The sequence below is a fragment of the Aspergillus pseudodeflectus genome (genome assembly GCF_044049435.1).
Source record: "Aspergillus pseudodeflectus strain CBS 756.74 chromosome Unknown BJX68scaffold_1, whole genome shotgun sequence".
Classification (NCBI taxonomy): Eukaryota; Fungi; Ascomycota; class Eurotiomycetes; order Eurotiales; family Aspergillaceae; genus Aspergillus; species Aspergillus pseudodeflectus.
In genome coordinates this window covers 954,614-975,501 of record NW_027263777.1, presented here as the reverse complement: position 1 = coordinate 975,501, position 20,888 = coordinate 954,614, and the positions used below count along the sequence as shown (strand labels likewise).

The following is a 20,888-nucleotide window of genomic DNA, read 5'->3' as shown; positions in this document are numbered from 1 at the left end:
GTTGAGAGTTCCAGGAGGCGAGAGAGGGTTCCGTTGCTGGTTCTGGCGTACTGGGGGGTTTTGTTGCAAGGGTTGGATAAGGAGAGGTGGTGGGCGAGGGGTGCCGGGAGGGCGGTTGTTGATGAGGTTATGGGGGTCCTGGAAGGTGAGAAGGCGAGTGCCTCTGGGGGTGGGAGGAGTGTTTGGGGTGGGCGAGGGAGAGGATGGGTGTAAGTGCGAGCGGGTAGATCATGGTGGAAGTAGAAATGTATGACCCTTGTACGAGTAGCTACCTGCTTGGTGTTCATATATATATATAGGTCCACACTTCCTTCATCCATATTCTAAACAAAAACAACCCGGACTGTTTAGATAATACACAACGTGCGCAGAACTTATCAGATGATGCATCCAAATGCCTCGACACCCAGATAACTCGGAGCCTCTACCTGTATGCATGCCCAGCAGTCAATGCTCAAAACAGCGGGATGAGTCGCCATATATCTGGCGTTTCAACTGTCAACCCCTCCAGTCTAATCATGGCTATTGAGCAGGACTGAGGTAGACTGATAAAAAAGTCATTATAGGGCGAAAGGTGCCAGACACGAACAAGATAGATAAACATCAGCTCTCCAAGTGCTGGTCAATGCCAATCAACAAATCAAAATTATGGAACCAAAGTCTTGGTGGGGCTAAAAAAAAGTGGTTGAAAAAAATTGACCTACGCAGGGATCGAACCTGCAATCTCTTGATTCGTAGTCAAGCGCCTTGCCATTGGGCCAGTAGGCCTTGTTGAAAGGCAATGATATTATTTTTAGTTGATATGGCAAAAAGAGAGTGCTTTTACAACCACTTTTTGAGTTGTTTAGATTCTGCTGGAAGCCTGGGCTAGTTTTGAGACAACTATCTATGGTTAACCTCACCATGTGATATTTCCTAAGGCAGATTATTTGAAACCCCTGCCATAGAGACTTTCGGCAACTTAGAAACACTATCATAGGTTTTCTGCAATAAATCCTCTGTTTCGCCGTCCAAAGACGGACTTTGGTGTCTGCGATGCTGCTCGTCATCATTGTCAAAGCGTTCGGTCTCATCCGATCCGCGCGCCTCATGAAGCCAGAAGCGGAGCACTATATTTTAGCGTAGAAACTATTGCAATTGCAAAGTATAATTGGCCAGCTCAGCATGAGTGGAAATGAGTCATTCTCGCTCATCCTCGCTCATCGATGAACTGGGACTAGCATATCTTGGCCAATACATGTATCTTACAGCTCTATGAAATGATTTGGAGAACCTCATCAAGGATCACAATGAGTAACCATGAGTGCTACATCCGCAGCAATGCCAATCCTTATATAGACTCTTGGGATGCGGGGTACCACAAGGTCATTGCTGCTCATGTCGACTCATGATGGGCAAGCATGATGATTCGTTGGGATATAAAAGACAATCGTAGTGTGTAGAGTCTAGACTGTAGAATTGAACTATCCAGCTCCAAAAGCCTCTCCCGCGGGCGGGAGAGCCCAGAGCCCAAGCTCGCTAATCTTGGTAAGCGTTCATTGCTTGTTGCTTCTGCCCTATACTACATCCGAGGATGAAGACACAGCCCGCTGCCGACTTTGCGCACTGAGGCGCTTAGAGATGAAGAAAACAGGAAGACGTCTCTAAGTATTCTGGGCCGACATCGACTGACTCACATATTACCTTGTCTATGACTCTTTCTTTGATGTACTGTCCGTTCCTGAGGCTAACTCTCAGAATGTCAACATCAAGGCACCAAGGGAGTGCATGTATGCCGACCCTGGCAGGGCTGTAAAATACATGTAACCCAAGCCAAACAGCACTGCCCCACCAGGTCCGCTAGACCTGATCGGCTCCCCGCAGCCGCCCTTCAAAAGCCGTCTGACTCCCGCGACACTTGGTCCTCTTTCTTCCTCTCATCTCAAACCACACCGGCGAGTTCGTCAACCTCCTCCTTTTTATAACTCGCCCGCGCAACCGGGTCGCCGCAAGACCCGGCTTTTATTATCTCGCAATGGCTGTCACTGCAGTTTCCGCAGCGTCGGTCGCCCGCCAGACCGGCTCAGTCTTCTTGGTCGGACGAAAGGCCGTCTAATTACAGTCATTACTTGCATCACCCTCACCCCTCTTCCTCCTCTCATCAATACCTCGACATCTCCCCGCACTCCGTCTTCAGTGACGGAGACCTCCTCTTCAACTCCGCCTCGTCCTCCTCTTCTTCCTCAACACCCGCCTTCTTCCCGGACCTCTCGACCCCGATTACTTCTTCAGCGGCCTACCCACCCGTTGATCTGCATCCCATCCCCACCAACACCCCCGACCTCCTCTTCTATGATCCCCTCCTCGTTCCCTCGTCTATGTACCCTGGGGATCCTGCTCTGTCGGCATCGAGCTTCAACGATAACATCTTGACGGCCGCTTCGGCATCGGCGGGATATCCCGGCGCATCTTCGGTGGACACTAGTGCGATTGACTGGACGGCCCTCGGCTGCTTGCCTTCTGGTGAGCTTGCTGGCAATTGTCTTGAGAGTCAGGGTTCTGCCGTGGACTCTCCTGGTGCGTTACGCTTACCCTCCATTGTTCGTGAATCTCAGGCTAATCTGTGGATGCGATAGACCCCCCGTTCAACCCCTCCACCAACCCAACAACAACAACAACAACCACCCTCGCACCACCTACCCTCTCGCTCCCGATCCAACCTTCCGCTGCCACAAGTACGTCCGTGTCAGTCCCAGTCTCGGCATCACCAATGCCCTCAACAACCCTGCAAAACCCCACCCCCTCGCCCACCCGGGACTCCTCCTCACCGAGGGAAAAGGAGAACCCATCACGCATCTCAAAACGCCAACTCAACACCATGGCCGCGCGCCGATACCGCCAGCGCCGCCTCGACCGGATGACCCAGCTCGAGGAGGAACTGGAGGCTGTCAAGCGTGAGCGCGATGAGTTGAAGATGCGTGTTTCCAAGCTCGAGGGGGAGACGGATGCGTTGAGGAGTATGTTGAAGGAGAAGAAGGGTAATTAGTGAATGGTAGTTTTTTTGGTTGAATGGAACTTTTTTTTTACCATTTTTTGTTCCTGGTGCGATGCGTAGTATCTGAGTGGAATGTGTAAACAGTAATCAGACTGCATTGAGTAAACAAACAGCATATTAAGTCAGGCTTATTAAATGATAAACCGAATATCCAAATCCACCCTCGAATCAACAACTAAAACGGAAGATCATCACGAAGGAAAGCAAGAAAACCAGCAAGGCTCCTCTTCTTCCGCCACGGCCAATCCCACTCGGGCCACTGCGGCACCTCGACCCCAAACAGCGTCATCCGCTTCCTCTGCTGCCACGGCCACAACCATTCTGACGATGGTGATCCCCACGAGAACCACGGCTTCGACGGCTTGCTCGTCGCATCCTTCCGAAACGCCTGCACGATAGTTTCAAACTGCCGATCCCGCTCCTCGACCTCGCGCCTGTGCTTCTCCGCGCGCCACGCCTCTTGCTCTGCGCTGTCGAGACACCAGACGACCACGTCGCCGTGCCGCCGCCAGTCATCGTGCCAGGCTGTGTTGAATGTCCGCCAGCACTCGCCGTACGCGGCGCCCGGGAGGAGTTTCTTAAGGGTGGGTTCGAGCTGCGCGAAGAAGATGAGGTAGTCGGGCCATTCGTGCGGGGAGGAGGGCTGCGTTGGGAGGCGCGGTGTCGTTGGCGGTGTAACGTAGGAGGGTCGGCGCGGGATATACCGGAGACCACCGACCATATGGTCGCGGAGGAACTGGTTTGGGTTATCGTAGAACTGGTCTGCCTCGTCGCGGTAGGCGGCCTTTTCGGTTTCGGACAGGCCGACGGGCGGTTCGCACGATAGCGCCCATGCGTGGATGGTGGGTTCGACGAGGTGCGAGCGCCAGGGTGTGCTGTGGCAGGGCATGAGGAAGCCGGCTGTTATCCCGCCGTAGGTTCGGTCTGTGCCACCGGTGCTGGCTGTGGTTTCGAGTCCGTGGAGGATGTGTTGCTCTCTCAGGTAACCGAGGACGGAGATCACTCCCGAGGCGTGGAATACGGTTGTGTAGACTGCGATCACGACATTGACCAAGATGAGGAAGATGAGTGTCAGTCGGCGGGGGAGATACTGGCGGTTCGTCGTTGCTACTGCGGGAAGGAAGAAATCAACCAGAGGCGATGCGCTCAGGATGTGCAGTGCCGGGAGAAGAGGGTAGATGAACCGGACTTCCTTGTGTGTGATGAGAGAAAGCACTCCGGGCATAGCCAAGGAGATCGTGGCAAGCTGGACCACAATGCCCCTCTCTGCAACCGCCTGCCGACCCTTCAAAGTCCGGTATAGTCCAAACAGAGCGAACGGTAGCGCCGTTGTGAGCAGAAGAGGGTACCCCTGGGAGATGTAGTAGTGAAAGTCATTCTTGCCGTAAAAGACCGCGAGAGACTGCGCAATGTTGAAGTACAGGAATCGCAAAGGTGGGAACGTCCAGAATCCGTAGAAGAAGCGGTCGACGATAAGCGACAAGGAGAGAATTGCCGACCTACAGCTGTTAGCTTCGAAGATGAAAGTCTGTCGGGAAACTCACCCACTAAGCGCTGCTTCACGAGCGAGCGTCTGTTTCTCAGGCCAGGTACTCCGGTGCAAGGCGACGCCGGCCAGATAAATCCAGATCAGAATATTGGTCGGGCGCAGGACGCACGCGAAAGCCGCCAGGAGAAGGCATAGCCGGATTCTATCTTTATTAGCGAAGCTCGTAGCAGCAGCCAAAGACCTACCTGTTCACATTCGCAGGTCGTGCGCGGGCTGCCTCGGTGGCCCACTCCCACGGCCAGAGGTTCAAAGCGACAATCGTAATCGTAGTCTCGAGACAGTTGGACAGAGTCCTCGTCGAGCAGAACCACTGCCACGGACTGAGAACAGTCAACGCAAGCTGCACAGGTCAGCATTGGCCATCGTCGCCTTTCATTCCAAGGAAATACCGTTGCCCAACTCTCATAGCTCCTATCTCCGTATATGTACCGAGCGAGTTTCCACGTGTAGTAATCACCGACGGCAGCGATGACGGCTTGGGTGACTCCAGGAGCGGCAATCAACAAATCGGCGCGTAATGCGGGGGACAATCCGAGGGCTCGTGCGACGAGGTCGGCGACGGTGTACACTGCAGCGAAGATAAGCGGATGCAGCGAGGATCTCAGCTGATGCTTCCATTCCTATTGAAGAACGGTCAGAACCAGAACTCCGCATGTAGGCGAATCACAAAGGTTTGCGCGGTGGAGACTGACCCAGGTGATCCAGGGACCCTGGCTCTCGCCAAACGCGATCTTCCACGCGGGCTCCAGGGATTGGAAGAACTCATCGGGCTGAAAGAATGTGCGGACGGTCAGGGCGTTGACGAGGCGGAAGGCGATGAGGAAGAGGAGAATGTTGGAGGACGCGTCGGGAGGCGGGGATGGTGGCCTCAGGCGCGAGGGCGGCGGGACGGAGGTGGTGACGGGAGCCGGTGTCAAAGGCGAGAACGGCAGCGCGGCTTCGGAAGCTGGACTGGGAGCGTAGGATCGCTGCGAACGCGAGCGAGTGGACAGGGACCGGGACATGGCGTCGAGATATTACCCCAGATGAGGTGCGCTGGACGAGAGCGATGGAGCCAAGCACAAGCGAGAGATCCGTAATGAGCAAATGGGCGCGACGTCAGTGGACAGCAGCAAAAGTGGGCTCGGCGTCATAAACGGGTAGACCTGCACTTAAGGATCATCCAACGGGTACACCTGCGCTTAGAGGTATGGCCTCTGGCTCCGGGCACACCAGGCCTCTTATATATTCTGTTTCTTTGTTCCTCTGACTAAATTCCTCAATTCCTCCCACTCTCTCTTCTTTGTCTCGTTTTTCTGCCTCACCCACGGTTTGCCCATCTTTACTCCTCACTCCTCACTCCTCACTTTATCGCCTTATCTCGTTATCGCACAGCCATGGCCTCCAACGGTACCAACGGTGCTGCAACTGCCTACCATGCTGCTTCCACCCAGGAAGCAATCCAGGCTGAGCACGACTTTGCTGCCCACAATTACCACCCTCTCCCTGTTGTCTTTGCTCGTGCTGCAGGCACTTCCGTGTGGGATCCAGAGGGCCGCCACTACCTGGACTTTCTCTCCGCATACTCAGCGGTGAACCAGGGCCACTGCCACCCCAAACTTGTCGCTGCGCTCGTCGAGCAGGCCTCTCGCTTGACCCTCAGCTCTCGCGCTTTCTATAACGATGTCTTTCCCAAGTTTGCCGAGATTGTCACCAAGTTCTTTGGCTTCGACATGGTCCTCCCCATGAACACTGGTGCGGAGGCGGTCGAGACTGGGATCAAGATCGCCCGAAAGTGGGGTTACAAGGTCAAAGGGATCCCGGAGAACGAGGCCATCATCTTGAGTGCGGAGAACAACTTTCACGGGCGAACAGTAAGTATTTCCCATCCTCATTATTGCGCTCCGCTGACCCTTTCTAGCTCGTCGCAATCTCTTTGTCGTCGGACCCTGAGTCGCGAGAGAACTATGGCCCGTTCGTCCCCAACATTGGCTGCACAATCCCCGGAACCGACAAGCCAATCAAGTATAATGACAAGGCTGCTCTGCGCGAGGCGTTTGAGAAGGCGGGCCCCAACCTCGCTGCCTTCCTGGTCGAGCCCATCCAAGGCGAGGCGGGAATTGTTGTCCCAGACGACGATTACCTCCAAGAGGCCAGAGCTCTGTGCGACAAGCACAATGTGCTGCTGATCTGCGACGAGATCCAGACCGGTATCGCCCGCACAGGAAAGCTGCTCTGCCACGAGTGGAGTGGCATCAAGCCGGACATGGTTCTCCTTGGCAAGGCCATCTCAGGCGGCATGTACCCCGTGTCTTGCGTCTTGGCCAACAAGGAGGTCATGCTCACTATCGAGCCTGGAACCCACGGCTCGACATACGGAGGTAATCCTCTTGCCTGTGCCGTGGCTATCCGTGCTTTGGAAGTCGTCAAGGAGGAGAACATGGTCGAGCGCGCTGAGAAGCTCGGACACGTCTTCCGCCAGGGCCTCGAGGCTATCCAGAACCCTATCATCCAGACCGTTCGCGGCAAGGGTCTGCTCAACGCGATTGTCATTGACGAGTCCAAGACCAACGGACACAGCGCGTGGGATCTCTGCATGCTGATGAAGGAAAAGGGTCTTTTGGTAAGTTGTCTGCAATCCTCATGTGAACCACGATTAACAATCGCAGGCCAAACCCACCCATCAAAACATCATTCGTCTCGCCCCTCCTCTTGTCATCACAGAGGAAGAAATCGCGGCCGCCCTTGATATCATCAAGGCCGCCGTGGATGAGCTCCCGAACCTCAAGGGCGCCGCCGAGGACAAAGTGATTCCTCCTCCTGAGAAGAATGTCAAGATCAACCTGGAGAACTAGGTCATCAACTCAGGCCGTGGTGCTGGGTAGTAGACCGGGTGGTATCCCGCCATAACACCGGACGACAGGCGACTCGCCGTCTCGGTGAGGCATCCCGACCGAATGGTCGAAGGCATGGCTATGAGGCAGCCAAGCTCAATCGGCACCGCACGTGTCAGAGATGAGCGCTGCACTCACCCATCCTGATCCAAACTTTGTTGAGGCCGTTGATAGTTATTCATACACGAGTCATGATCGATTCTTTTCTTCATCGTAGTTGCTCGTAGTTTAGACTTGTCGTTGCCTCTCTTAATATATGTCTACCCCGCTCGTCAGCAACCATCAAATGCCGCATACAAGCTACTGCATAGAGCAAACATCCTAGCTTGCCCCGAGAGGTGTGTGCACCGGCACTTTTCGCCATCTGATGGTCATCCATGTTACGCCGCAATTGATCGGCGACCAAGAACCAAGTTACGCTCGGAGTATTTCAACATGCATCTCGGAGTAAATATAAGGCGTGGCTCACCGATCAGACGCACCGATGCCCGATCGACCCTCGTTAATAGATAGGCGCCTGTTGACACCCTGACAGAGCAAGCTTCACCTACCTAGCTCAAACTACCCATCCTCAACGAGTGAATTAGAATGTCCACCCCCTTCCCAATCGACAACCTCCCCTACGGGATAATCTCCACACCCGAAAACCCCGTACCCCGGTGCGCAACGGCGCTCGAAACAGATGCAATCGAGCTCTCCGCTTTGGAGCAGGATGGCTTCTTCGCATCCATCCCAGGATTCCCAGTAAGCGGCGATGTCTTCTCGCAGGCGACACTCAACACCTTCGCCGCGCTCTCAATCCCCACCCGCGCGGCAGTTAGGGCTATCCTGACGACGGAACTCGTCAAGCCGGATGTTAGGAGCAAGTACAGCGTCCCGCTGGAGAGGGTGAAGAATCATTTCCCGATGGAGACGAGGAATTTTTCGGATTTCTATTGCTCGTTAGAGCATACGCAGAATGTATGACCCCCCTATGCTACCAACTCCTATCATTTTCTCCGCGGGGGAGAAGCAACTGTTGTGATGACGGCTAACAGGTTTTTGTGTGAAAAGTGCTGCACCCTAACCTCGCGCCCCATCCCCGAAAACTGGTTCTACACGCCCTCCGTGTACAACGGGCGCACGTCCTCGCTGCGGATTACAGGCACGCCCATCGTCCGGCCGCACGGCGTCTACCGCACGCCATCCACCTCCCTAGATACCGCAAAAAACCCGCCGAAATTCCAGCCCTCCGCCCGCTTCGACTTTGAACTCGAAATCGGCATCTTCCTCTCGCGCCCTCTCCCACCGGGCGCAATCCTCGACATCGCCCATGCGCACGAGCACATCTTCGGGATGGTCCTGCTGAATGACTGGTCTGCGAGGGATATTCAGATGTTCGAGATGCCGCCGCTGGGGCCGTTTCATGGCAAGGGGGCGGGTACCACGGTTAGTGCGTGGGTTGTTACGGTTGAGGCGTTGGAGGGGAGCAAGTGTGCTAGTACCAAGGTGCAGGATCCGGCGCCGTTGAGGCATTTGGAGTTTAGGGGGAAGGAAGAGGAGGCGACGTGGGATGTTGAGGTGAGCGCGAGGGTTGTGCGTAAGTATCTCCATTTCTTTTTCTGTCCGGGGTGGGCATGGAGAGGGTGAGGTGGCTAGGCGCTGTGCTAACGAGATGAGCAGGGAACGGAAAGTCGTACCCGGTCACCGAGTCGAATCTAAACGAGCTGTATTGGACACCATACCAACAGCTCGCGCACCTGGCTAGCGCAGGCGAGGGCCTGAGTACGGGGGATATCTTCGGCACGGGGACGCTGACGAGTGCGGTATGCCATACTTCCCAACTGCCCTCTTCTTCCCCGTTCCCCTTTCCCCCTTATACACCCTAATCCGCAACAACGTATACAATTACTAAAGAATGCAACATAGCGCCGCAACTCCAAAGGCGAAAACACCGGCATAGCCTGCCTACTCGAGCGCCAACTCCCGCAGAACGTGCTGCCAGACATGCAAGTCGACGGCATCTCGTACCTCGAGGACGGCGACGAGGTGATTATGGACGGGTGGTGCGTGAACCAGGCCACGGGGGCGCGGTTTGGGTTTGGCGAGTGTAGTGGCGTTGTCCTTCCTGCTTTGCAGGGATACCAATGAAACAATCCAATATCGGATTAAAAATTGCAACTTGGAAGAATGCTCAAGTTCGTCTATTGTCCAATTCCATGTCATATATAAGTAAGGAAGGCTACATCGAGCCCAGCTCATTATCCCAGTCCCACTTGTGAAACTCGGTCCCGCCCTCCCCATTTGAACTCGCGGGAGAGGAGATTGAGAGTGGAAAGTCAACGAGCTTCGGGTCGACGGTTCGATTGTCGGGTTCGTTCTTCGACGAGGCTGAGCTCCCTGTCGTGGTGTCGTCTGGAGTCACTGACTGCGTTTCTTGTTCTCTTTCTCGATCCCCCTTCCCCGGTGTATTTGCGAAACAGTCAATGTTTATGGAGTTGAGATCGGAGATGGGATTCCGCGGGTCCATCATCGTCCAGTAGTCTAGGACAGCCCGGAGGACGGTTATATCTGTCTGCGTGAGGTTTTTGAAGAGCGGTGCTGGGCCGAGGAGGATGCTGCTGTAGCGGACGCAGCGGTTTGTGAAGAAGCGTAGCGCGTCGGACTGGTAGTTCATCATCAGCTTGGAATAAATATGACCTGGAGGGAGAGTACCATAATATATGAATTGTGCCACATCTCGGTCATCTCCGAGAGATAATCAAACGAGGTCTTGAGATACTTTGACGCCCGCTCACTAGCCGGGCGATCCTCCCCATGCAGCAGAATCGCATGCACGGTCCCAGCAACGAGGACACAGTAACTATAAAACGACGGCGCGAGCATGTATCCCGCGCGCTTTGCATCAACCACAAGCGTGGTCAGATCGAGCGCATGACTCCAGCACGACGCAATCTGCTCCTCGACCCAGGCCGTCGGCGTCGCCGGGTACGTCTGGCGCTTGACGCCGAGGAGGAACGGGTGGCTGAGGATGCAGTGGGTGAGGTGGTACAGCGTCAGCGAGAGGACGAGGTGCGAGGTGCGGTCGGTGTCCGAGGGCTCGTCGGGCGAGTGGCTGTCGGCCATTTCTTTTAGGAACTCGAGGCTCGTGCGGATGCTGCCGTAGTCGGAGGTTTCCTTCCAGGGCTCGATTGCGCGTTCGTCGCGGTTCATCATGCAGTCGATTGTCCGGCCGAGGAGGGCTGCGAAGCAGACGGACAGCCCGGACAGGCCGACGACTTGCCCTGCGCGTCCTCGCACTTTGCTGTCCAGTAACCCTCCCAGCGTCATGGGGACCTCGCCCTCCTTCAACGCACGATCGACCGGGAGACTCAGCCGACAATCCTTGGTCTTGATCGCCGGCGGCCGTCGAAACGAACAGCACACAAACCGATCCAGCAAAAACAACGACCAGAACAAGCCCCGCCTCTCCTCCCTCTCCAACAACCCCAACCCCGCTTCAGCATCAGGCTCCTCCATCATCCTGAGATCCTGACTGATCCGCACCGCCATCCCAATCTTCACCCAGGCCGCCCGTCTCCTCCCCGCCGTCGCATCAATAATCGCCAGCAGCGCCAGCGCCTGAATCACCGAGACATCGCTCGAATCCGAATCCCCCAACCCGTCGGGGCTCGACATGATCAACTCCCAGGACGCGCGCGCATAGCTGTCGATCGTGCTCTGTTTGCGCTGCTTCCATTGCACCTGAGACGAGAAGCGCACGGCCGTCGCGATGAAGGCGAATTGCAGGTATTGCGGGATCTGGCCCGCCGAGGCTTTGAGGTGGAAGAGCGGGGCGTTGAAGAGCGTGTAGGGTTTGTTGTGGTAGTGGCGGAAGAAGATGGTTGTTGCTTCGTTGAAGATTTGCGTCGCGTTCATCTTTCTTTTTCTTCTTCTCTCTTGGATCTAGGTCTAGATCCTGAGGGAGAGGAGTTACGTTACAGGGGAGTGTTTGTTGGTGAAGAATCTGACCGAGCGGTCCGGATGGGGGGAACAAAGGTGGCATCGGGCCGCCTGTACCCGCTGCACCAATAGTGTCTAGCAATGAATAATAAAGACGTACTATTTATTTTTCTAACCCCGCACTACCAGTACCTGTGGCCCCAACATCCCCACAGCAGGCACGATAAGATACCCCAGCCCCTCCCCTCGGCACCCAGGGTTCCCTCCCCATAGCACCACCGGTACGCAACGACATCCAGCAAATCGGCGCGGATTCCGGCTGTCAACGCTTGTTTCAATGTAGCTGATCGATCGGGATCGGGATCTTCTACGTCGGTTGTCGTCGTTGCTGTCGCTCTCGCTTGCCGGGTGTAGAAGAGCGTTGCCAGCGCTATGTCTCGGCAGCCCAACATCCGCGTCGCGACGGCAATGGGGCCCGTGTAGGGGAGGAGGAAGGGGAAGATGCGTGCGAGGACGGGCTTTGGGATGCAGAGGAGGGAGACGCCCGTGGGCATCCGGAGGGCGGCGAGGGCGGTTATGCTGTCCATATCAAGAAAAGGTATAACCTGGCTTATTTGGGTAGACTAGGATCTGGATGCTTCTGACTACGAGCAGAGTAACAGTCTAGATTGACCCATATTTTGCTTGACCATTACTACAGAGAACAACAGAGCGTTATGCCCCAATGTTATTCCCAAACTGTGCTAACGGTATGCCCCATGATCCGAAACCATCTTCCCCCATCAATCAATTCTGAGCAAAGCACCTCTGTTTCATCTAACTTTTAGAGCATGGGCAGGATCTAGACGAGATCGTGAATGATCATCCGTGAACCAGGAAAGGCGGACTCCGGAGTACACTTGCCTATAACAGAACGGAAGGAGCGATACCAAGTAGATGGCTGCTCCTTCCTCCTATGCTGAGTCGGGGTTCCGTCATTAAAGGAAGTCACGACCAAGGGCTGCACCTTCCCAAAACAAAATAGGAAAGAACGATACCAGGTGAAGGGTCGCTCCTTCCAATCATGCTTAATTGTGATCTGTCCAACCAAGGAAGGCGCGACCAAGGGGCAGCCTTGGGTGCACCTTCCTAGTACAGAACAGGAAGGATCGCTGCCAGACCTCGGACTCGGGACTCGAAAGCGGGTCGCTCCTTCTTTCTATATTCGATTGTTCAAACGCAAGGCAGGCGCGACCCAGCGGTGCTTTTGCCAAGTACAGAGCAGGATGGAAATGTGCCGGTCCACCCCAGGTCCGTGGGTGGTTCCTTCCTTGGGCTATGGCTGCCTGGTATGGGAGTGTTTTGATGGGGATGAACATGCATTCGAAGCCATATGGTGATTGGGGGCGTGCTCGAAGCAATCATTGACGGTAGCTATACAAACATTGCCTGTAGTCCATATATCAGCGAACTGGGCCATATACCAGAGGAATAATAGGCCAGACTATTAAACTGAGTAGACGGCCCATCGGCCGATGGTTTCATAATCTTTGATTTGATTCCCGCTACATCTCAAGGTAACGTTGTAGCTGCCATCTACTCCTCAAACCGAAACCCCTTACTCCCATGAACCGCCCCCTCAAAGGTATACCTCTCCTCCATCGCATAATACTCCGTAAACCCCACGCCCTCACAAACCTCCCCATAGCCCAAAATAACCTCGGGCTTCCCATCCAAAAACCCCCCCTTGATCCCCTCCAACGCCTCCCGCACACTCCGCAACCGCGCCGCAACAAGCGTCCACGGATACGTCACAAGCGCATACCCCAAGCCCGCCAGATCCGCCGCAGACAGCATCTCCGTGCGCCCGCCCTCGATGAGATTCGCCATGAGCGGGAACCCGTCGAGGTCGGCGACGAGGCGGCGCATCGTCGCGCGGTCGGGGAGCGCCTCGACGAAGATGCAGTCGACGCCGAGCGCGATTGCGGCGCGCGCGCGCGTGAGCGCTTCGTCGTAGCCGTGGATTAGGCTGTCGGTGCGCGCGAGGATCCAGATGTCGAGCCCGTTGTTGCGCGCGTCGACGGCCGCGCGCCATCGGGCGAGGGCTTCCGGGAGCGAGACGACGGATTTGCCTTGGGTGTGGCCGCAGCCTGGAAGCTGTTAGTTGGATCTGTGGAGAGGATGGCGAGGGGGGGAGGGAAGACGTACGTTTCGGCCACGTCTGGTCCTCGATCATTACACCTGCTGCGCCTGCGCGGGCGAACCTGTTCAACACAGATGGACCATTAGCCTCGCCGTCCCGACACGCACCATATCCAAAGAGACCAGAAAGAGCCAGAACTCACCCCTCAACACACCTCCTAACATTCATCGCCCCCCCATACCCCGTATCCCCATCCACAATAATCGGCACGTCCTTGACAACACGGACAACCTCCTGCACACGCTGCACAACCTCTTGAAATGCGATATACCCCGTATCCGGCAGCCCCATGGACGCCGCCATTGCGTACCCATTGAGGAACAGCGCGGGGAATCCGGCTTCGACGCAGAGTTTCGACGAGAGCCCGTCGTAGCTGCAGACCAAGGCGAGGATCTTGTCGGGGGAGGCGCTGGCTTCGTGGATTAGGGCGCGGAGGCGGGTTGCTGCTATTGAGGGGATGGCGCCGCTGGTGTTGGGGAGGGTTAGGGTTATGGGGCCGGAGGGGGTAGAGGTTGTATTGGCGGGGGAGGGAGTAGAGGGGTCAGTGGGAGTGGAGGAGGAGGTTGTGATGGGTCCGCCGGTGGTGAAGGCGAAGGGGTAGGGGTTTGTGTTGACGATTGATTTGGACATTTTGGTTGTGAGGCTATTGGTAGTATCAGCTGACGAGAGAGACAACGGAGTAGTGTCTGATCTGTTATCTGAGTAGTCTTTGTGTTGATGAAAGTAGACTTTATAGATCTGAGGTGCTCCGACGTCGGAGGCGAGGCTAGGCGAGGCGCATACCCTCGGAACAACCATTGACAGCGTATACATGAGTCTTTCAGGTAATCGACAGGTTTCGTGCACATCTCGGCTAAGAGCGGCATTAACAAATATCGACCGTACCATAGTTTATTCAAAAACCCATTACAGTAAATTAATTCTTATACGGCTACGCCTACTTGCTACGTCGGCATATCCACCCCATCGACAATCGGCAAGTTCCACAAAAAGTCCAACGAGTCCAGCTCCAGTCCCAGGGAGACTCCCTCCCCCGCATTTCCATGAGTACTAAACGGCGCGATGTTCGGGTCAAACGGGCGCGCCCACCAGTCTTCGGCTGCGGGCATTTGGTCAAGGGATGGGTATTGTTGCTGTGGCCAGAGCATACTAGTGGAGTTGGGATGGGTGTATGGGGTTGCGGGGGGTATTGAGAGTGGGTCGTCGTGTCGTTGAGAAATGTTCGATGTCGGCAGAGCACCTGTGCCTGTATTGAAGGGGGCGGGCTGGTGAGGGAGGATGAAATTCGCGCGGAATCGAGCGACGTGTTTTTCCAGGAGTGTGGCGTAACGGAGCGAAAAGTCCATGTCGTCTGTACCAGACGATCTAAGCGCGAGAATACATCTGTCAAGAATATCAAGCGAAGTCTGGAGGTCTGCATGGCGCCCACCGAGACTAATCGCCTTGAGGAGGAAGATGGATGAAGATGTTATACAGACAAGCGTACGCAGCGGTGCGTATCGCAAACGGCCCTCTGAAGCCATGGAGGTTGCGATCCCGAGAACGCTCCGGCTGCCTGTGACGACGTTGCGGATGAATGTGTGGTCCTGTGGGAGGATGCAGGATTCCACGCCTTCGGTTTCGCCGAGGTGCGCTGACGAGCGGGCGACGGCACGTTCGACGACGGCTTGGATGGAAAGGGCGCTTGTGCAGATTTGGAGGTAGTGGTATTCGATCAGGATGAGGGAGCCGAGGGCTTGGGGGATGTCTACAGTCGTTAGTCATGCTTTGTAGATGGAGAGGAGGTGCGTACCTGACGATGCTGTAAACTGTTCATGCCAGCGATCCAGCGAGGGAGCGAAATGCTGTAGTAGTATGAGATACTGACCCGACCCCAGCTGCTGCTTGGTGGATGCCATTGACTGGAAGAACATGGCGGATGCCGTCTTCATCAGCCGGGTGAGTTCCGTCCACAGTCGAATAGACGCCGTCCAGTGCGTGTCCATATTTTGGACTGCAATGTTCTCCGGAAGCAATGAAGAACAGCCCATTTTGACAGCCATTTGCGTCACATAGATGTAGAGAAGACTAGCCGCCCGATGACAACGAGCGCTCAGCTGAGAACTATTTGCACCCGCACTATCAAAGATGCCCAGCTCATAGGCCAAACTCGTTGCCGCACCAAGAAACATCCACGACATCCGCTCCGAGCGCCTTGCAGGCTCAAATACATCCTCACGCCAGCGAATAAGCGGGACATCGCCATTCGTATGCACTCGATTCCGCCGGTCATACGCAGGCGAGATCAACTCGGCGTCCCAACCCTCGGTATCCGGCGGAAAGTGCACGGAGCGCGGATGCCAGTCGGATATGAGGATGAGGCTTTCTATCGAGCCGACGATGCGCGTCTTTGCAGTCGAGTGCTTCTCCTGCCCGAACATGATCCGCCGGATCAGGAGCTCGCAGTACTGCCAGAGTCGCTGGTGGATGAAGTGGCTTCGGGAGACACCGCCGGCACCGGGGAGGATGAAGTAGCGGGATGCGATCATCAGCAGCGTGCAGCAGAGCATGGGCTCTTCGGTGACGAGGCGGACGTGGTTGCTGTGATCGCGGTAGTCGTCTGTTAGGACGGGGGCAAGGGGTGCGAGATAGCGATACAGCCTACATAGTTAGTAGGCTACCCAAGGAATGACAGACTAGGTAAAACGTACAGATCGAGATACGTAACTGCCTCTTGCCCTGTAAACCAGCCCTGCCGCACGAAGCGACACTTGTCCCACAGATCAAGAACATCTTCACTCGGCTGCGACAGCGCAGAGACCGCGACAAGGCCACTCTCCGAAACAAGACTAGACACACCAAAGGGTCCGTCGGCGGAAAATGGTCCTCCATGGGGCTCCTGCACCGGCCCCGGCCGAGCCGCATCGAAAAGCACATCCAGCGCATCACTCGGCCGCGTGAAGATGGTGGACATGACCGGGTCGGTCAGCGGCGAGTCCTCTGCCTCGCCATGGATCCCCAGATTCCCGTTCCCGTTGCCATTGCCGTCATCAATGGGATTGCGGTCTTGATGTTCGGCTACTGACCCGCGCCGGCTACGTTCGGATCGCGCCTCGTCACTCCGCTCATCCTCTCGCGTCGGAGTCGGAGTCGAATTCGAGTTGCCATCCCTCTGACCTTGAGCCCTCGCCCACTTTGGCGCCTCACGCCTCTTCCCCGTCCGCTCCCCCTTCTGAAACACGCACTCGCGGTGCTCGCGCTGGCATTTCGCGCAGGGCGGCTTGGACCCGAGGACGCAGCGGACTTTGCGCGTGCGGCACCCGATACACGCGACGTAGCCGCGTTTGTACGAGGGTGTATTGGAGGTGCTATTAGCGCTATTGTTGCGGCTTGTAGCGGACGCGGGGGCCATGGCTGGCCTGGTTTCCGGTGCGATTGAGCTGCAGCGTGTGTTGAGAGGGGGAAAATCTGGGGAAGACACGGATATAAGCGGGAAGAAAAGATGGCACGGTCATGATCAGATGCGGGGTTGGCGTGGCCTGGTTTGGGTTAGGGCTACGGGTGGGACTGTCTTCTAATGCGAGGAATATTACTGGTCATTGCTTTCTGTACAGTTTAAGCTACCACGTCATATCCCTCGACCGCTTCGACCCCGTCGTGCTCTTTACTGTCTTTGGTTTCGTCAGCTGGCGGAAGACTGCGTTGCCAAACTCGGTGTATAGCGGCATCACACCCCCGGCGTCGAGCAGCCGTTGTTCGATTTCCGACTGCTCGTAGGTGAATAGCTTGTCGTAGCCTTGGATCTGGATGGTCTTGGTGTCTTTGTTGATGGTGAGGACGGAGTCTTCCTGGACATTGTCGTAGAATTCTTGGTCTTGCAGTTTGATGTTGAATAGGCCCATGTTGAGTTGGTTTCGCTCGTCTATTTTGTTAGCAGATCACATGGAGATAGGAAGTAGGGAGCTTACAGATGAAGGCGAATCCCTTTGCAATCACAGCTTGTATACCCGACCCTAGTAGAGCTCTCACCGCGTCCTCTCGCGACGACCCACTGCCAAATCCGTGCTCGGCAACGCTGTATTTGTTAGCTGTGGTCAATGCTCAATGGTATTGAGACATACATGATCTGAGACCCGTTGATAGCTTTCTCTCTGAACTCTGGACGAAAGTACTGGAAGCAGTGGCTCCCCAGATCCGCATTATCAACGCCGGGCATAAACTCGGCAGGAATAATCGCATCACTACACATGTTAGTTTCAGACTGTCGATGTCGATTAAAAGGGACCACGTACGTATCCACATTCTCCGCAAACCGCTGAACCCTCGACGTGACGACCCTCGCCGACTTGGCCACTGGAATCCCATCAAGCATACTCTCCATCGCAGGCGCCGCACTCGCAGCCTCTGGTTCCGGCTCATGAATCTCCGGCGTGATCTTGACTGTCGCCTTCCACGTATTGACCAACCGATCAAACCTCTTCCGATCCAACCTCTCCAGCAACCACCGCGGATCTGTGACCTCCATACTGAAACTCGACGCCGCAACCGCCGCCGCACAGGTGATGTTCCCAAAACTCCCCTTGCCCATCCGGTTCCGGAAATTGCGGTTCTGCGACGACAGCCAGACCTCGCCTTCGCCCGCGACGTCGACGTCGTTGATCCCCACGCAGTAGGAGCACCCCGGTGCGCCAATGTCGAAGCCCGCCTGTCGGTAGAGGGAGGTGAGCCCGTGGCGCTCGAGGTTCTTGATTATCGTCAGGCTGCCTGGAGTGACGCGGCGTTTTCCGTGCGCGACGGGGACGAGGCCTGCGCGGAGGCCGGCTTCCAGCACGAGGGCGCCGACGATGAGGTCCTCCTCTGTTGTCGTGCATGCGCCGATGAAGCACCCGTCGAGCTTCATGCCGGCTTTTGCGGCGACGGGCACGACGTCGTCGGGGTTCGGGTAGAGGGCCATGGTGACCCCAACCTCGGAGAGATCGATCGTCCTCTCCTCGACGTATTGCGCACCAGGGTCCGCGCGGAAATACAACCCGCCGCGGCGATGCTGCGGATGAGGCCGTCTTGCGATCCAGTCCGCTGTATTCTCATCGGCCTCGAAGCACGCGCCCATGCCCCCAAACTCGGTATTCATATTCGCAATCGCGAACCGCGCGTCCATAGACAGCTCTTTCAGCCCGGGACCCCCATACTCAACCGCGCGCTGAAACGCAATGGTATTCCGCTTGAACAGGCCGAGGATATGCAAAATGACATCCTTCCCACCAACCCCAAAGGGCAACCTCCCCACGAAGTTAATCCGACACACCTCCGGCACCCGAAACCACGTCTCCCCCGTCACCATGGGCATAACCACATCCGCGGCCCCAAACCCAATGGCAAACGCCCCCATGCTCCCCGCCGAGCACGTATGCGAGTCACTCCCGACCACAATCCGCCCCGGCTGCGCGCGATCCCGCGTGAAATCCGTGTGCATGATACTCGTGTTTGCAGGCAGGAAATCCACAATCTTCGCCTCGCGTCTGAACCGCTCCGCTTTCGCAATGAGACCCCGCTGCCGCGGCTGGTGGTTTGTGCGCGGGTCGACTGTGTGGTCGACGGCGAGCCAGAGCCGGTCGTTGCGGTAGGGCCGCGGCCGGCCCATTTGGTCGTATGTTTTCTCCATGCCGGCCCACAGGAGCTCGGAGGTGATGGTCCAGTCGACTTTGACGCAGATCATTTCGCCGGGGCGGACGTCTGGGCGCGTGAGGCCGACGCCGGCGTGGGTCATGATTTTCTCGATTATGCCCATCGGGCGGCGGTCGAGTGGCCGCGCGGAGATGGAGGTGGCTGTGGGCGATGGGAGTGCAGCCGCGGCGAGGTCGGCCGAGTTGGCGGCTTCGAGGTACAGGTCGAGGTTCTCGAGGAGCATTGCCATGAACTCGTCTGCTGTTGCGGATCCGCCCAGATCAACTGTCCTCACATCAGATCCGATCAGCTCGACGGGGTCCAGAGTCTGTCTGACTGCCTTGCTGAGCGCATCCGCCTCGGCCGCAAGCCCCAACCCCAGCGCCAGCATCAGACCAACGGCCTGCACGATCCCCAGCGGATTCCGCAACACCTTCTCGCTCTTCAAATCAAACGGCTCAAAGATCCCCGGCTTCCCACACTGCGTATCCCCAGGGGAATTGAAAACAGCCGCACTCGCCAGAACCTGCTGCGACCCGACAATCCCCCCAACCTGGTCAGAGAGTATATCCCCAAACAGATTCTCCGTCAGCACGATCCCATTCAGCTCCGTCGGTTTCGAAGACAGAACCATCGCCGCCTCATCGACAAGGACATGCCGCAGCGGGACGCGCGGGAACTCGTCCGCAAACACCTCGTCTACGGTCTTCCTCCACAGCCGCGACGTCGCCATGACATTCCACTTGTCGACTGAATGTACGGGTTTCGGCGGGGTGAAGGAACTCGCGTAGTGGCCTGCCCACCGTGCCAGCCGCGAGATTTGAGACCGTGTATACGTCGTCGTATCGTATGCTTCCCCTGCTGCCCCTGCATCATCTGAATCCGCCTCTTGCCGGGCGCCATAGTAAACACCCCCCGTCAAATCCCGCACAAAAGTAACATCCAACCCCTGCACCTTGTCAGCCCGAAACGAACTGGATTCCTCCGCAAGACGGGTACTCGGGAACGCCACGGGCCGGATATTTGCATAGACGCCCAGCTCCTCGCGGAGCCGCAGTAGGCCCTTCTCCGGCTCGCGGCCGTATCTTGGGTCTCCGCAGCCGCAGAGGAGGACTGCGTCGCTTGTCCTTGCGGCGGAGAGGGTTGAGGAAGGTAAGCTGCTCTCGTGGCCGGTGGATAGGGCTGCGCCGCCGAAGGGGTGCGATGTTATGCTGAAGGAGAGGTGTGGGCGCGTGGCTGAGATTTGCGTGAGGATTCGAGAGGCGTATGTGGACAATTGGGGGCCGAGGCCGTCGCCCGGGAGGAGGGCGATTGTGTAGTGTTTTTGCGGTGGGGTCGAGAGAGGCATGGTGTTGGTTGGTAAGTAGGGTTGCGTTTCGTGGACGCTATGCTTTGTGTAGGATCTTGCGTCTGAGGGGCAGTCTTTTGAAGGGACTAAGGCGACCGATGTCGGAGGATATCTTTTGATTTCATCATTTGCGTCGCGATTGTGAAGGGAGGGTTCTGTTTGGATGGTTGAGGGTTGGTTGGTCTTCGGGCCGCGAGTATCCGTGTGAGGAGGGGTTTACTACAGAAAGGACGATTACGCTCAGCCATTGCGATTAATACTATTGGAGTGATAATTAGATGTCCTAGAAGCTTTTGATGGTTTCTATCGAATTAATGGCCATGAGTGCCCAACCGACA

At 56.3% G+C, this 20,888-nt stretch overlaps 9 protein-coding genes and 1 non-coding gene across 10 annotated transcripts; 3 read left to right on the top strand and 7 right to left on the bottom strand.

The window, feature by feature from the left end:
• Nucleotides 1-696: 696 nt before the first annotated feature.
• Nucleotides 697-768, bottom strand: BJX68DRAFT_t3. Its single transcript has one exon. It is a non-coding gene; the product is annotated as a tRNA-Arg (tRNA).
• A 1,160-nt stretch (nucleotides 769-1,928) lies between these two features.
• On the top strand, nucleotides 1,929-3,068 carry BJX68DRAFT_222994 (uncharacterized protein; the record flags this gene model as incomplete). Its single annotated transcript, XM_071038068.1, has 2 exons — nucleotides 1,929-2,556; nucleotides 2,616-3,068. Coding segments are annotated over exons 1-2 (605 nt in total), but the record flags the coding sequence as incomplete, so codon positions are not given.
• A 49-nt stretch (nucleotides 3,069-3,117) lies between these two features.
• gpi10 (putative glycosylphosphatidylinositol-alpha 1,2 mannosyltransferase) lies at nucleotides 3,118-5,731 on the bottom strand. Its single transcript, XM_071050093.1, has 5 exons — nucleotides 5,276-5,731; nucleotides 4,973-5,203; nucleotides 4,769-4,923; nucleotides 4,579-4,725; nucleotides 3,118-4,533 (listed from the first exon to the last, which is right to left on the bottom strand). Exons 1-5 carry the CDS (start codon nucleotides 5,585-5,587, stop codon nucleotides 3,210-3,212), a joined length of 2,169 nt encoding a protein of 722 aa, XP_070905731.1. The 5' UTR covers nucleotides 5,588-5,731; the 3' UTR covers nucleotides 3,118-3,209.
• Nucleotide 5,732: 1 nt separating this feature from the next.
• On the top strand, nucleotides 5,733-7,650 carry car2 (ornithine-oxo-acid transaminase). The gene is made up of 3 exons (XM_071050095.1): nucleotides 5,733-6,436; nucleotides 6,484-7,185; nucleotides 7,232-7,650. The coding sequence occupies exons 1-3, from the start codon at nucleotides 5,960-5,962 to the stop codon at nucleotides 7,415-7,417; spliced, it is 1,365 nt and encodes a 454-aa protein (XP_070905730.1). The 5' UTR covers nucleotides 5,733-5,959; the 3' UTR covers nucleotides 7,418-7,650.
• Nucleotides 7,651-7,982: 332 nt separating this feature from the next.
• On the top strand, nucleotides 7,983-9,586 carry BJX68DRAFT_273852 (uncharacterized protein; the record flags this gene model as incomplete). Its single annotated transcript, XM_071047550.1, has 4 exons — nucleotides 7,983-8,416; nucleotides 8,510-9,035; nucleotides 9,119-9,261; nucleotides 9,365-9,586. Exons 1-4 carry the CDS (start codon nucleotides 8,045-8,047, stop codon nucleotides 9,584-9,586), a joined length of 1,263 nt encoding a protein of 420 aa, XP_070905729.1. The 5' UTR covers nucleotides 7,983-8,044.
• A 31-nt stretch (nucleotides 9,587-9,617) lies between these two features.
• BJX68DRAFT_222988 (fungal specific transcription factor domain-containing protein) lies at nucleotides 9,618-10,887 on the bottom strand. The gene is made up of 2 exons (XM_071038067.1): nucleotides 10,151-10,887; nucleotides 9,618-10,100 (listed from the first exon to the last, which is right to left on the bottom strand). Exons 1-2 carry the CDS (start codon nucleotides 10,763-10,765, stop codon nucleotides 9,678-9,680), a joined length of 1,038 nt encoding a protein of 345 aa, XP_070905728.1. The 5' UTR covers nucleotides 10,766-10,887; the 3' UTR covers nucleotides 9,618-9,677.
• Nucleotides 10,888-11,559: 672 nt separating this feature from the next.
• Nucleotides 11,560-11,964, bottom strand: BJX68DRAFT_260449 (uncharacterized protein; the record flags this gene model as incomplete). The annotated part of the gene is made up of 1 exon (XM_071043892.1): nucleotides 11,560-11,964. The coding sequence occupies one exon, from the start codon at nucleotides 11,962-11,964 to the stop codon at nucleotides 11,560-11,562; it is 405 nt and encodes a 134-aa protein (XP_070905727.1).
• Nucleotides 11,965-12,952: 988 nt separating this feature from the next.
• On the bottom strand, nucleotides 12,953-14,221 carry BJX68DRAFT_273846 (Pyruvate/Phosphoenolpyruvate kinase-like domain-containing protein; the record flags this gene model as incomplete). Its single annotated transcript, XM_071047549.1, has 3 exons — nucleotides 13,702-14,221; nucleotides 13,565-13,620; nucleotides 12,953-13,506 (listed from the first exon to the last, which is right to left on the bottom strand). The coding sequence occupies exons 1-3, from the start codon at nucleotides 14,187-14,189 to the stop codon at nucleotides 12,953-12,955; spliced, it is 1,098 nt and encodes a 365-aa protein (XP_070905726.1). The 5' UTR covers nucleotides 14,190-14,221.
• A 282-nt stretch (nucleotides 14,222-14,503) lies between these two features.
• BJX68DRAFT_260447 (Zn(II)2Cys6 transcription factor) lies at nucleotides 14,504-16,950 on the bottom strand (the record flags this gene model as incomplete). The annotated part of the gene is made up of 3 exons (XM_071043891.1): nucleotides 14,504-15,306; nucleotides 15,352-16,199; nucleotides 16,250-16,950. 3 exons carry the CDS (start codon nucleotides 16,948-16,950, stop codon nucleotides 14,504-14,506), a joined length of 2,352 nt encoding a protein of 783 aa, XP_070905725.1.
• A 208-nt stretch (nucleotides 16,951-17,158) lies between these two features.
• acoC (aconitase family protein) lies at nucleotides 17,159-19,452 on the bottom strand (the record flags this gene model as incomplete). Its single annotated transcript, XM_071047548.1, has 3 exons — nucleotides 17,159-17,460; nucleotides 17,507-17,613; nucleotides 17,660-19,452. The coding sequence occupies 3 exons, from the start codon at nucleotides 19,450-19,452 to the stop codon at nucleotides 17,159-17,161; spliced, it is 2,202 nt and encodes a 733-aa protein (XP_070905724.1).
• Between the last annotated feature and the right edge of the window lie 1,436 nt (nucleotides 19,453-20,888).